The sequence below is a fragment of the Labrus mixtus genome, chromosome 20, assembly GCF_963584025.1.
Source record: "Labrus mixtus chromosome 20, fLabMix1.1, whole genome shotgun sequence".
NCBI lineage: Eukaryota > Metazoa > Chordata > Actinopteri > Labriformes > Labridae > Labrus > Labrus mixtus.
This window is the reverse complement of record NC_083631.1, coordinates 8,487,102-8,500,671: the sequence shown is the minus strand read 5'-3', so window position 1 is coordinate 8,500,671 and position 13,570 is coordinate 8,487,102. Positions and strand designations below refer to the sequence as shown.

At 37.1% G+C, this 13,570-nt stretch overlaps 2 gene segments (V, D, J or C); both read left to right on the top strand.

Annotated features, from left to right (window-relative positions):
- The first annotated feature begins 572 nt into the window (after positions 1-572).
- LOC132995330 (Ig mu chain C region secreted form-like) lies at positions 573-5,882 on the top strand. The segment is given in 5 exon segments: positions 573-658; positions 2,959-3,255; positions 4,439-4,792; positions 4,910-5,227; positions 5,392-5,882. Coding segments are annotated over 5 exon segments (1,380 nt in total).
- A 2,639-nt stretch (positions 5,883-8,521) lies between these two features.
- Positions 8,522-13,465, top strand: LOC132995283 (Ig mu chain C region secreted form-like). The segment is given in 8 exon segments: positions 8,522-9,040; positions 9,159-9,452; positions 9,580-9,891; positions 10,015-10,299; positions 10,414-10,740; positions 10,944-11,261; positions 12,384-12,532; positions 13,207-13,465. Coding segments are annotated over 7 exon segments (1,671 nt in total).
- Positions 13,466-13,570: the final 105 nt, after the last annotated feature.

The window sequence follows — 13,570 nt, the reverse complement described above, 5'->3', positions numbered from 1 at the left end:
AATCTTTACGGTGCTTGTTTTTGTATGTTGAATGTGTTAACTCATTACACTGTGATGGTGCTTTTGACTACTGGGGGAAAGGAACGATGGTGACCGTCACAACAGGTAAAAAAGGCTCTTTCTGTCCTCATATTTAAGAAATTATAAACTACTGTTTTATTTGACATATTTAGCCCTCAGCAGCATGAAAAACATCATTATGGTGTGTTTTTGTATGCTGAATGTGTCGACTTATTTCACTGTGACGGTGATGGTTTTTACTATTGGGGAAAAGGAACGATGGTGACCGTCACATCAGGTAAAAAAACGTTTAATCTTCATAATGAAATTGCGGTGATGACAAACAAATTTAGATAACAACTTCAGTGGTTGGTTCACTTTTTGTATGATAAATGCTGTGATATATAACACTGTGACACTGGTTTTGATTACTGGGGAAAAGGAACGATGGTGACCGTCACAACAGGTAAAAAAGGCTCTTTCTGTCCTCATATTTAAGAATTTATAATATACTGTTTGATTTAACATATTTAGACCTCAGTGGCTTGAGGAAAATCTTCATGGTGCTTGTTTTTGTATGTTGAATGTGTTAACTCATTACACTGTGACTACCACTTTGACTACTGGGGGAAAGGAACGATGGTGACCGTCACAACAGGTAAAAAAGGCTCTTTCTGTCCTCATATTTAAGAAATTATAAACTACTGTTTTATTTAACATATTTAGCCCTCAGCAGCATGAAAAACATCGTTATGGTGTGTTTTTGTATGCTGAATGTGTCGACTTATTTCACTGTGACGGTGGTTTTGACTATTGGGGAAAAGGAACGATGGTGACCGTCACATCAGGTAAGTCAACTGCTTGTTTTGTATATTTTGTTTTTAAATCAGATTTCGTATTTTGGGGTACATTTAATTGAGACACCTTGAATACTGTATGTTATTTGTGTTTTGTATTGGAAATCATGCCTTTTCTGAGTTGATACTTGTAGAGGTAAATATAAAAATGCAAAAGGTTAGATAATATTAAAAATTACGAACCGTTAAATATCTTGATTCCTGAGAACAGGTTTTTGTATGCCGTGGTTAATATATTGTCCAACTGTGACTACGCTTTTGACTACTGGGGTAAAGGCACAATGGTCACTGTAACTTCAGGTATGTATCTTTAAAATTTCTGAATTTAATGTCTTATCCAATGTCTAATGCAATGTTATCTTTTTGATGTGGTCACGGGAAATGGCCAGCGATAAAACAGAAAACTGTTTTCTGTAGCCGGGTAAAGAGTTTGCAAAAGACTTCAAACTCCTGGCTGCAGAGTTCAGTTTTAGATTACTTCTATTCAAAGATGCATATTTTACTTAGAATTGTTTACTGTTGTTGACATCAAAATATTCAACAAGATGTTGTGGGATATTACAGTGATAGGTTTTTGTGACAAGTCCTTATTGACTTTCTATACTGTGATAACTGGGCTTTCGACTACTGGGGTAAAGGCACAATGGTCACTGTAACTTCAGGTATGTATCTTTAAAATTTCTGAATTTAATGTCTTATCCAATGTCTGATGCAATGTTATCTTTTTGATGTGGTCACGGGAAATGGCCAGCGATAAAACAGAAAACTGTTTTCTGTAGCCGGGTAAAGAGTTTGCAAAAGACTTCAAACTCCTGGCTGCAGAGTTCAGTTTTAGATTACTTCTATTCAAAGATGCATATTTTACTTAGAATTGTTTACTGTTGTTGACACCAAAATATTCAACAAGAGGTTGTGGGATATTACAGTGATAGGTTTTTGTGACAAGTCCTTATTGACTTTCTTCACTGTGATAACTGGGGCTACGCTTTTGACTACTGGGGTAAAGGCACAATGGTCACTGTAACTTCAGGTATGTATCTTTAACATTTCTGAATTTAATGTCTTATTCAATTACTGATGCAATGTTATCTTTTTGATGTGGTCACGGGAAAGTGGCCAGCAATAAAACGGCTAACTCATTTTTGTAGCCGGGTAAAGAGTTTAGAGTTCGGTTTACATTTTATGCTATTCAAAGATGCATATTTTACTTAGAATTATTTACTGTTGACGACACCAAAATATTCAACAAGAGGTTGTGGGACATTACAGTGATAGGTTTTTGTGACAAGTCCTTATTGACTTTCTTTACTGTGATAACTGGGATGCTTTTGACTACTGGGGTAAAGGCACAATGGTAACGGTGACATCAGGTAAGATTTGCACTGCAAAATGTCATTTTTTAAGTTACATTTAAAGTAGTGATACTTCAGATTTAAATGTCACTTTTAAAGTAGGGTACTTTCATGTAGTTGAACAGTAACTTTGTAAGAAGATGCAATGTCGATTGTTTTTAGTAAGTTAAGTTTGCAAGAACCGTTGGTAGTGCACAAAACATAAGCAGACTTAGCCCTTTTTATATTTGAAGTAACTATTCTACTTCTTTTGACTACTGGAGAAAAGGTACAACTTTAACCGTTACATCAGTTAAGAATAATTGAATTCCTAAATTATTTGCTTGATTTAAATAAAAGTATGTCAAGAACAAAAAATTGCCACTAAATAATTTGCCGTATATTCAAAGAATTTACATCTTCATCTATTCAGTCTAAAATATAACTAAGAGCGGTTGTAGTCGAAGTTGTAGACTTCAAAAAAATCAAACATATGAAAACCACAAAAATCATATTACTGGTGAAAGTTAGTTCAAACAATAACATGTAAAAAAGAGAGATAGCAGATGAGATGGAAGAACTGTATGGAGCGTAGTTTCCACATCAGGTAAAGGTGTCAAAATGTATTCTTCAATCCAATGCTTTAAGCCATCTGTTAAAAGTGAGCCGACTTCTCTTCATGTGTGATTTAAGTTTAATAACAAATTTCTTTAATGATTCATTTTCATTTCAGTATTTTTTTTCTGCTCTTTTCTTTTTTTCTTTTTTAGCCACTTCATCCAAACCAACCGTGTTTCCTCTGATACAATGCGGGTCTCAGACTGGAAACACCGTCACTCTTGGCTGCCTTGCCACCGGCTTCTCGCCCTCCTCGGTGACCTACGCGTGGAGCAAAGCTGGAACTGCCTTTACGGACTTCATCCAGTATCCTCCAGTAGAGAAGAGTGGTGTTTATACAGGAATCAGTCAAATCAAAGTGAACAAGGAGGACTTGGACGCAAAGCAGCCCTTTAAATGCATCGCATCAAACATAGCAGGAAACGGAGAGGGGACTTTCATCGTGACAAGTAAGACTTCTGCTAAGTCATATAAATACCTTATAGCAGCTGATTTTTACATGTAGCAGGTTAAGATGGCAGAGATGATAATATATATTATCATGCATTTTTAAACTCATTTTATATTGTTTAAATTTGCATTGATAGAAATGTACATGCAGTAAAAATGGTCGTACTTGATAGGCTCACTGTGATCTGTAAAATGTGTCAGGACATATTTAATAAATTAGAACGAATATTTTAATTAATTCAGATAAATCAATTAATATATCTGGTTGTGTTAAATAAATATAGAATATGTTAATATTACAATGTTACTATGAAAAATGCAATAAAGATATAAAATAAATACAAATAATCTGCCTATAAAATAATCTACATCATGTAGATTAGAAAGATATGTATTTTACTGTACACTTAGAAAGTACTACAATACTTCTGTAATAATTATAATTACAATACTACTACAAAAACTTCTACTGCAAATAATAATAAGAGTAATAATTAAGTAAATGTTTAAGTTATTGGTGTAATTTTTCAACAAAACTGAATTTCTTTAACATGATTCTGTCAGTCTACTACAGAAATATACTCAATTTCAAAAGAATTTGAAACATAAAAGATAATAAAATCAACAAAAAACACTGTTTTAATGTGAGATATTGGGAAATATCCTTTCATATTTTTTACTTTAATAATTAGTGAATCTGGCGTGCAAACGAAAGAGTGAGGTGAAATAAGAAGGTTGACACTTTCTCATGCATATTCCGCTGCTGACTCGGTCTATTTTACTCCTTACTAATATTCTGCATATCCTCTGCACCTGTCTACAATCACAGCATTGCAATGTGCCATGCTTGTTTCTATCCATCTGCATAATTAAAGTTATGCAGATAGATTGACCTGTATGCTGATAATTAAGTTTTGGGTTGATCCATGTTTGCTTGCTGGAGCAGTAAATATATATGCAGAAGTGAGCATTCAAGCTCTGCTGTTTAGTAATGTTATTCTTTCCTCCTGAGTCTTTCCGTTTAAAAGTGTAAATTTGAGGAGAAGCCACAAGTCAAAAAGTCAAATTAAGTTAACTTCGAACTCGACTGCATTTTGAAAATATTGCTTCTGCATATATATCCTTGTACGTTTTATTCCCTGCTTGCGCAAACATATATTTGTGTATATCTTTGTTTTACAGCGCCGATTTATAAGGAGCCAACTCTTAAAGTGTTTTCCTCATATGATGGGGGAGAGGAGGTTTCCTTCTCATGCTTTGCCAAAGATTTTGCACCAAAGCAGTACGAGTTCAAATGGCTGAAAAACGATGGGGTAATCCCCCACGACACATATGTGGACCAAACTCCTGCCAAAGAAAAAAAGACAGAGAATGGAACTCTGTACAGTGCAGCAAGTTTCCTCACAGTACCAGCCAGCGAGTGGACTCAAGACACCAAGTATGTATGCGAGTTTAAGGGGAAAGGTTTGAAAGGTCCAGTGTACAAGAATGCTTCTGTGAGCAACGATATGAACGATGGGAGCAACGGGGGAACTGGTATTACATGTGAGTAAATGATGCACTTTGAGTAAATTGTGTTCAGATTCCTTTTTTGTTTCCATTGGTTTTCAGCCATTTCTATTCAGTAATTCTCCCTTATGTCTCACTCTAAAGGTCCCGGATGTTCTGTGGTAGATGTGGATATAAATATCAAAGGCCCTTCAATGGATGACTTGTTTTCAAAAGGAAAAGGAACAATAGTGTGTGAGGTCACGGTAAATAAGGTCTCTGCAGACAAGATTTATTGGACAGACGAGCAAGGGAAGGACATGGCTGCTGCCTCAACAACTAGAAGCAAAGGAGGTAAAGGCAAATTCAGCCTTCCCCTTGAAATCTCCTTTGATGATTGGAGCCGTGGGGTAAAGCACTTCTGTAATGTTGTACATTCGGAGTATACTGACCCCATCAAGAAACAGCTTGAAAGGAATATTGGTAAGAACACTATTAGTCATGCACTAAAATTCTGTGTGTTGATGCTGTAATATCTATCAAATATCAGTGATCTTTTTAAGTTGGATTTGTAGGAGAGATTTCCATTAGAAAAGTATGTTCTCAAATTTTTGACAGAAGGTTTAATTGTTCTCTCATGCTTGCAGGAGGACTGACTCAGCGTCCATCAGTGTTTATGCTGCCTCCGTTAGAACATACTAGAAAAGAAATGGTGACCTTGTCTTGCTATGTGAAAGACTTCTACCCCAAGGAGGTTTATGTGTCTTGGCTTGTTGATGACGAGAAAGCAGACTCAAAGTTCGGGTTCCATACCACAGAACCTGTAGAAAACCAAGGATCTTATTCGGCATATAGCCAGCTATCCCTCAGCTTCGAGCAGTGGAACAAGAGTGATGCAGTGTTTAGTTGTGTAGTATACCACGAGTCTCTGACTAACACAACTAAAGCTATTGTCAGGTCCATTGGGTCCAAAACCTCTCAAAACATCAACCTGGTCAACCTCAACATGAACATCCCTGAAACGTGCAAGGCCCAGTAGATGTTTTTTTGTCTCCATCTGTCTTCTGTTGTTTGTTGCTTGTGATTTGACATTGTGTTTGTCTTTAAATGCAAAATAAAAACAAAAAAAAAGGTTGAACTTGTTGATTTATGTTGCATGCTGTCCCGTCTTTACTTACTCAGTATTTCAAGCTACATGTCCGTTGTATGTGTACTGTCACTGTGCTATCCTAACAAAAATCAGGTTAACAAATCAGCAAATTGGATTCATAGCATTGTTTGCAATAACAATAAAGTATCAACTTTATACTTAACTGCATACATATAATTAAAAGGTACTGTATTCAGTAGAATAACACAACCACTTACAGAGTTCAGACCAGTTAAGTTTAACATATTACACTATTTGTTTGTAGATATGCATTCACAGTGTGTGTAGTACTCGTCTTTGTGTGTTCGTCATGTTTAATCTTCTGGGTCTTGCACCCCAAACATGAGATGATTGCTTGAGGTCTAACTCCAGCTCCGGGGTACTGCCGTTAAATGACCAACAAACTGCTTCAAAAGCTAAGTCATACAAGCCACACAAAGAATAGTGGGGTCTTTCAAAAGCAATTCAAGATCAACAAGACACCACTTTAATGAATATGATCTCCTGTTCATGACATTTATGACAAGAAAGACGCCAGTACTGTATTTTACTGATTTATTGTCATCTATGGGACTAAGTAACTGATTAAATCCACTCTTACCGCAAAGGTTATGAAACTTATTTACCTAGTAGGTAGTGTTGTAGTACTGGTCTCAAGACCACTTTTTTTTTTTTCTTGTCTCGTCTCGGAATCTAAAACATTTTTACTCTGTCTCGTCTCGGTCTCAGACTGGGCGGACTCCAGATTTTAAATCAAGACCAGTCAAGACCAAAACTGTCTCTTAAAGAATTCTTAAGAATTCTTAAATTCCTTCATTCTTAATAAGATTTCTAGCCACGGTTATGGACGCAACCTTCATGGAGTTACGGTCTGCGTGAGTGACATGCCTCCTGCACACAAGAAGATGATTTTTCATTTTCTCGGTCTTGCCCTGCCATGGTCTTGGTCTTGACTCGGTCTTGATCCCTAAATGTCTTGGTCTTGTCTCGGCCTCTGAGCACTCTGGTCTCGGGTGTGTCTTGGTCTAGGGTAGTGTGGTCTTGACCAAACACTACTAGTAGGTAAATTAATAGATTTTTAGACATTAGTAGAATTAGGTCATTGTCTCAAAGTTGGTAGAGTACGTATTAACTCAATAATTGTTTTTAACCTCATCCAGACTTCACACAATGGAGCGACGCTTTGGAGGCAGAAAAAGATAACATGGCCGAACCTGCCCTCACCTTCATCCTTCTCTTCCTCATTACTCTGCTTTTCACCATTGCAACCACTGCTTTCAAGGTAATGAACCCTCATGCATGGATTTAATTTAACCAGAAAGAAAAGAACGCTGAATCTCTTGGTGTTGTCTTACAATTTAACTAAACACTCTAAAGCCAACTAAAATAATATTTACCATCGACTACACTATCATTCGCATATCACTTTTTTATTGAAGATTCATTCAAAAAGTGATTGCAGCCAAATCTCAACAATTTATGGTAATTGTTCAGGGGGTAACATTAAAACAGAATCACGTTACAGAGGGTTGCAGGCTCAACTGAAATAGTGAAAATAATACATTAGACTTACAGTGTATAGACTGAGAGATGCTTAACGAAGAACAACAATAAAATTGTTCTACTCTGTAAACTTGTGGAATTCACAAAGTTCAACATTTTAAACCTGATACAATTCATTTGTAAAGCTTTTATACTGTAAAAACTTAAATTTTGCTCACACTAAACAGATGTTGATCTCACTAAAAATAACCAAGAGCCCCTTTGAAATCCAAAAGTAATACTTTATTGTACTGTTGTACACTGTTTAAGTTAAATTTATGGAGGGCGTTGTTATGACGAGGTCAGGCAAGTCTTCTATGTGGTATTTTATGATGCAGTAAGCCTAACTGAATTGCAGGGATGTAAACATTGTGGTGTATTTTTAATGATCAACGTTTATTTTCTTTGTCTTTTCAGGTTAAATGAGGTGAACTTTCTGTAGAATGTATTTTTCACAGTGTTTTTGCATACATTCAGAGTATCATGTAAGTAACCGTCTTTGTCCTTTATTTTATTACAAAAAACCATGTCATTATGATGTTTTTAAAATATTAACCATTGACATTGAAACTGCAATATTTTTCTCTTTTTCAAACTGTACTATCTATCATTTCCACCACGAACATTTTTGTCACATAATAATCCTATTTGTACAATGTCTTGTTTTGAGCAATCTGCATTTGTGTGATTTGTTTTTTCAAGTAATAAATTGCATTTCTGTTAATGACTTTTCCAGAATCTTTTAATGAACAACCCATGAGAGATTCAATCCATGAATGCGAACATCTTACAGTTGCTTATGTTCTTGAATCTATTATTAAACCTTTAGCAAAGTTTGAAACCTATTTAATCATGCATGTAAAATGATATGAGATATTTAAATGTTAGTTCTGTTTCTTTTACTGGCATAACCACACCTCACACCTGGTCTCTGTGATGCACGGTTGCTCTTGTCTTTGTTTCACTTCTGTAATTTGGTGCTTTTTTGAGAGCTGGGTGTTACTCAATGCTTCCGCCTGCTGCTTACCCTGAACCCTCTGCCCTGTCATACCGCCACATCTGTGCAACAGACTCCCAGCCTTATCGCCAAATAACTTTTAAGATACAATTTAAAGGTACAACTCTGCCATCTAGCCTGAAAAAAAGATATTACACTTAGTATTGAGACAAACCTGATTATCTGGAGGTATGTATCAATGGTTATATGAAATCAGCTCATATTGTTTTTTTATGCTAACATGTAATAGAAGGAAGCAAGTCATAAAATATTATCTTCTGTACTACAGAACCGCTGGTTGTATCTCCAAACATCACATTACAACCTGTCTGGGAAGGTGAATTCAAAGCCTTAGGGGTCAGACTCATCTGCACCTTGAGTGGATTCTTTCCAGATAAACTGAGTGTGGAGTGGAAGCTGGACAACAACCCTCTAGTGATTAATCCAATCGAAAGGAAGCTGCAGACCGTGGAGGGAGTGAAAAAAACATTTAGTTTTAGCAGTGAGATTGAGCCAAACAGCAAGGAGTGGGCAAAAGGCTCAAGCTATACATGCAAGGCGATTCACAACAACATTGAATTTACAAAGACAATTAGTGTCTGTCAAAGTAAGTATGTGTGGCACAAAATATGAAAGCTACTTATATTCCCTGGACACTTTCATTTAAAGGCCTGCTTTAGCACATTGAGCAGTTTTAATAAGACTGAATGATTGTTTTTCTGCAGTCGTTCCAAGCACCACTCCTGCCATGCATTTACAAACCCCGAGCTTCAAGACGGTAATGGAGGCAAAGTCAGACATTGAGGCAACATGTTCAGTCTGCACTATTTTTGATGCCACTGTGACATGGAGGCTGGATGATGACTCTCCCTCCAAAGAACACATCAACCAGGTCACTAATGCAAGTCATATAATAAGCACTCTGACAGTTTCATCAAGCAGCTGGCAAAGACTGAAGAATCTAAAATGTAAGGCTGAACATCACTGCTTCTCTTCTACTGAAGTTACATTTGTTCCAGGTAAAGAGGCTCAGCAAATTAAAAACTATTTTTGCCATAAATATTACTTACGCCTCTTCATGGGGTATTGTGATGAATTTAGTGCCTTAAATGTAATTCTGCTTTGTTCTCTTTCTGCATAATAAAGGGCCTGCAGTAAGACCTCCATTGATTCAGATCAGAAGATCTCTCCCACATTTGCTGAAGGGAGACAGTGCTGTGCTGGAGTGTGACATCACACAGTCCGACTCCAGGGATCTATCTGTCACCTTACAGACTAATACGAATGCTATTATTGGCAAACAGTTTGTTGATCTTCCTCAAACCCCAGGACCACATTCAATCAGTAGATTCTTCTCTGTGCCTCAAAATCACTGGAAGAAAAACACAAGTTTCTACTGCAGAGTAAGCCAAGGTTTCTCTGGCAGTTCTACATCAAACTCTACTGGCATTATCTTTGGTGAGAGGACCAATTCTTCCAACTATAACTTAATAATTATAGTTTAATAGGTAATTTAATCCGTTATAATTTTCCATCTAAGATAGCTTGATTGTCTGATGCATTGTTTCATCTCTTATTTAGTGGATCCATCAGTGGAGCTCCTTCTGGTCCCAGGTGAAGAGTCTGGACAACAGAGACTGTCGTGCTCTGGATGGGGCTTTGACCCTCAAATCAAATGGTCTTCTGAGTCCCAGCAAAAATCTCCTTCGACCTATGACATCAGCATGGGTGCAGGTGGACGTGTGGCAGTAACCAGTCAACTTCTTGTCCCTCAAGAAGAGTGGAAAACGGGGAAAAACTTCACCTGTGAAGTCTCTGACAGAATTCTGAAGAAAGATGTTCAACAGGAGATCAGCCTCTGTTCAGGTAAAATGAGCCCCCACAGTCCATGATCAAATAGTTGACTGAAGTGTAAGTGAATTACCTTCAAGTCAATCATTCATATTATTGTTTTTTCATTAATGTCATGGTCTTTTTTAGTTACTCCCGCATCATCTCAATCAGTTGGGGTCTATATTCAGGGACCACCACTCCAGGAGAATCAGAACACGGGACAAGTGACTGTCACCTGCCTTTTGGTTGGCCCTCTTCTAAAAGATATTTCCATCAACTGGAAAGTAGATGGAAACACATATACCCATCGTGCCCATATAGAGCCACCAGTGAGTCTCGGCAACGGTACAGAAACTTTGCGGAGCTTCCTTAACGTGTCAGCAGAGGACTGGAACTCTTATAAAAACGTGTCATGTGAGGGAAAGCATCCATGTTCCAAACAGAGCTACAAGGACCATATAAAGAAATGCAAAGGTAGCTATACATTAAGACATGGATTTACCTCTTTCTCATCGCTTATAGCCATTTGTCAATTTCAAAATGGTTCAGCATAGCTCAAAAAGTCAAGCCTTACATTAAAACACGGGATTAATAAACTATAATTTTAACATAAGTTACACTGGCTGTGCAAAAATAATTAGGTTCAAGTGATAACTGTGTTTTCTGTGTTTTTCTAGACACCAGTCCACCAACAGTGAAGATTATACAACCAAGTGCCTCTCAGGCTTCCACATCACACTTCCTCACACTTACTTGCCTGGTGTCAGAATTTTTCCCATCCAACATAATAGTGTACTGGAAAAAAGATGGCCAGAGACTCCCTTCAACTGGCTACACTAACAGTCCTGCATGGAAGTACACCGGGAGCAGCACTTATTCAATGAGCAGCAGACTAAATATAACCAAAACTGTGCACGAGGAGTCCACATATTCTTGCGTTGTCAGACATGAGTCATCCGAAATGCCCCTTGAAAGCAGTATAAAGGATGTGTTTGGTGAGCTGTTTATTATAGATCAAGCAGGACTGCAGATCAATGATGTTATTCTTTATACTGTAGTGAAACTGTATTGTGCCCAATAATTTGTACTGGAGGCTTCCTTGGTATCTCATGCCTTTTATAACTTATGATGAATTACACAGTGTGCTAGCACTCCAAACATTTGGGTTGAAAATAGACATTTTTGTACTAAGGAACAGAACCTGAGTTTAAAGGTATATTATGTAACTTTCAAACCAGTAGATGTCACACTTTAGCACCAGTCTCTCAGACAAAAATCAAACTTCCTCAGTGCACTACCTTCCCTCCTCCCACACCCTTCCTTTAGTGTTTTGACTCTCTCTTAATAAGACTCTCTCTGTATTGATATGCAAGCCCAAAGATTATTCTTTTTGTTATTATTCTTTAAAGTATTAAAGCTTGTTCTTCAGTTCAGAAAGTATGTTGGATGTCCTTTAGTTGTACTCTTGCAATGACACTTCACCATTATGCCTCTACATACTGCTTCTGGTGGCAGGGCTAACAGTTGGAGAGGGACGGGTACACGTAAAAAAACATGTATGAGACATGTTTGAGCCTCTGAGTTACACAAACAAGCTGAAGGACGCACAGTCCTGTCCGTTTGAACACAGAGCTCAGGACAACAAACCCAGATCAAGTTTGACTTCACTCGTTTTTCAGAAAGTAATTACTAAACTGATATGTGCTCCAGGGTGCTGGTCGGCTTGGCTGGTGGAGCGGGTGCCACATGTACAGAGGCTTTTATCCTCGACACATCAGTCATAGGTTCTTGTCCCGGCCCCATCCCTTTGGTGCATGTCTACCCCACACTCTCCTCCCCATGTTTTCCATCTATCTTCAGCTGTCCTATCAATAAAGAAAGAAAATGCCAGAAAAAAAAAACATTTATAAAATCAATACTTTAATTCACTTCAGTGGATACTACAAAAATAAGCAAGCTTCTCCTGGTGAAAATATAAAATACCTTTTCCATGTAACCTTCAGCTGAGGTGAAACTGTAACTGTTGTGTACTTTTATCAGTTGATAATTATTGTCCTTTTGGTAACAGTTAGTTGTATAGCTATTTATTAACAAATCTCCTTTCGTTTCTTTCACAGACGTATTGGAGAGCTGTGATTTTTTGGATAATATTATGTATGCTGAAAGGATCCAAGACAAAGATGAGGAAGGCTGGTTTATGGCTTTCACATTTCTCGTTTTTTTCCTCATTTCCATCGTCTATGGTGTCTTTGCAACCCTGTTTAAGGTAAGCAACAGCAGTTTTAGTAGTTTTGGGCTGTGTCCGAAATCACACACTCATTCCCTACTCCCTACTCACTACATAGTGAGTTAAAGCTAGTGGATTATATAGTGCACTCACTCAGCAATATTAAAAAACCTTTCGGACACTACTTGTTTGCCACTGACTGTTGCCCAGCTGGGGATCAAACCCTTGACCTTCTGGTTGAGAGGCGACAACTCTACCAACTGAGCCACAGCCGCCGCCCCTGTATTATACTGAGTGTATTTTCACAAAACAGTCATAAATAATGAATAAATATAAAATATAGAATTTTTGATATAATGAAACATTAGTGCACCAAAACTAATTCATTTGTGTATCTGTGCACTACTTTTGCAATGCATTGTGGGATACAATGAGTGGATTATATAAAGGTATGATCATGCTCACTTAGAATTCGGACTTCAAAAATGGCATGTTCACTAGTGAATTTGGGAGTGATTTCGGACACAGCCTTGGTATTTAGATTTCATCTTCTAGCAGAGTATTTCATATCTCTTGAGTTATCTATACATCTCTGAATTTTTTTAATGATTACTCCAGTAATTTTAAGTGTTTTGGGAGTTTAAATTGAAGTCTTTTACTAAAATAAAAAAAGTCCCACATCTAGAACCATTAAACCTTTTTTTCCCTTTTAGACTAAATGATGGCGATCACAGGAACAGATCAACTTTCAAGATCAAAAAGTGAACTTCTGGAGATTTTTGATTGTATCTGGTCTTGTTAATCTTTAAATGGGATAAGAAATGCTCCCATCATTATGTTCCTTTCCACTGTTTTACATCTTGTTACTTTTCTACATGCCAATTCTTTTGAGATTATGCTACCAATGTCATGAAAACAAATCCTGTATCATTTGTGCATTGAGAAAATAAATATTCATAAATTGGAAACAAAGATTGCCAGTAATTGCTTTTTGATTTTATTATAAGAAATGTTTTATATGTAAATAATGTTCCCTGATGATAGGCTAATAATGCTGTTTTCCAGTAATACTCAGAT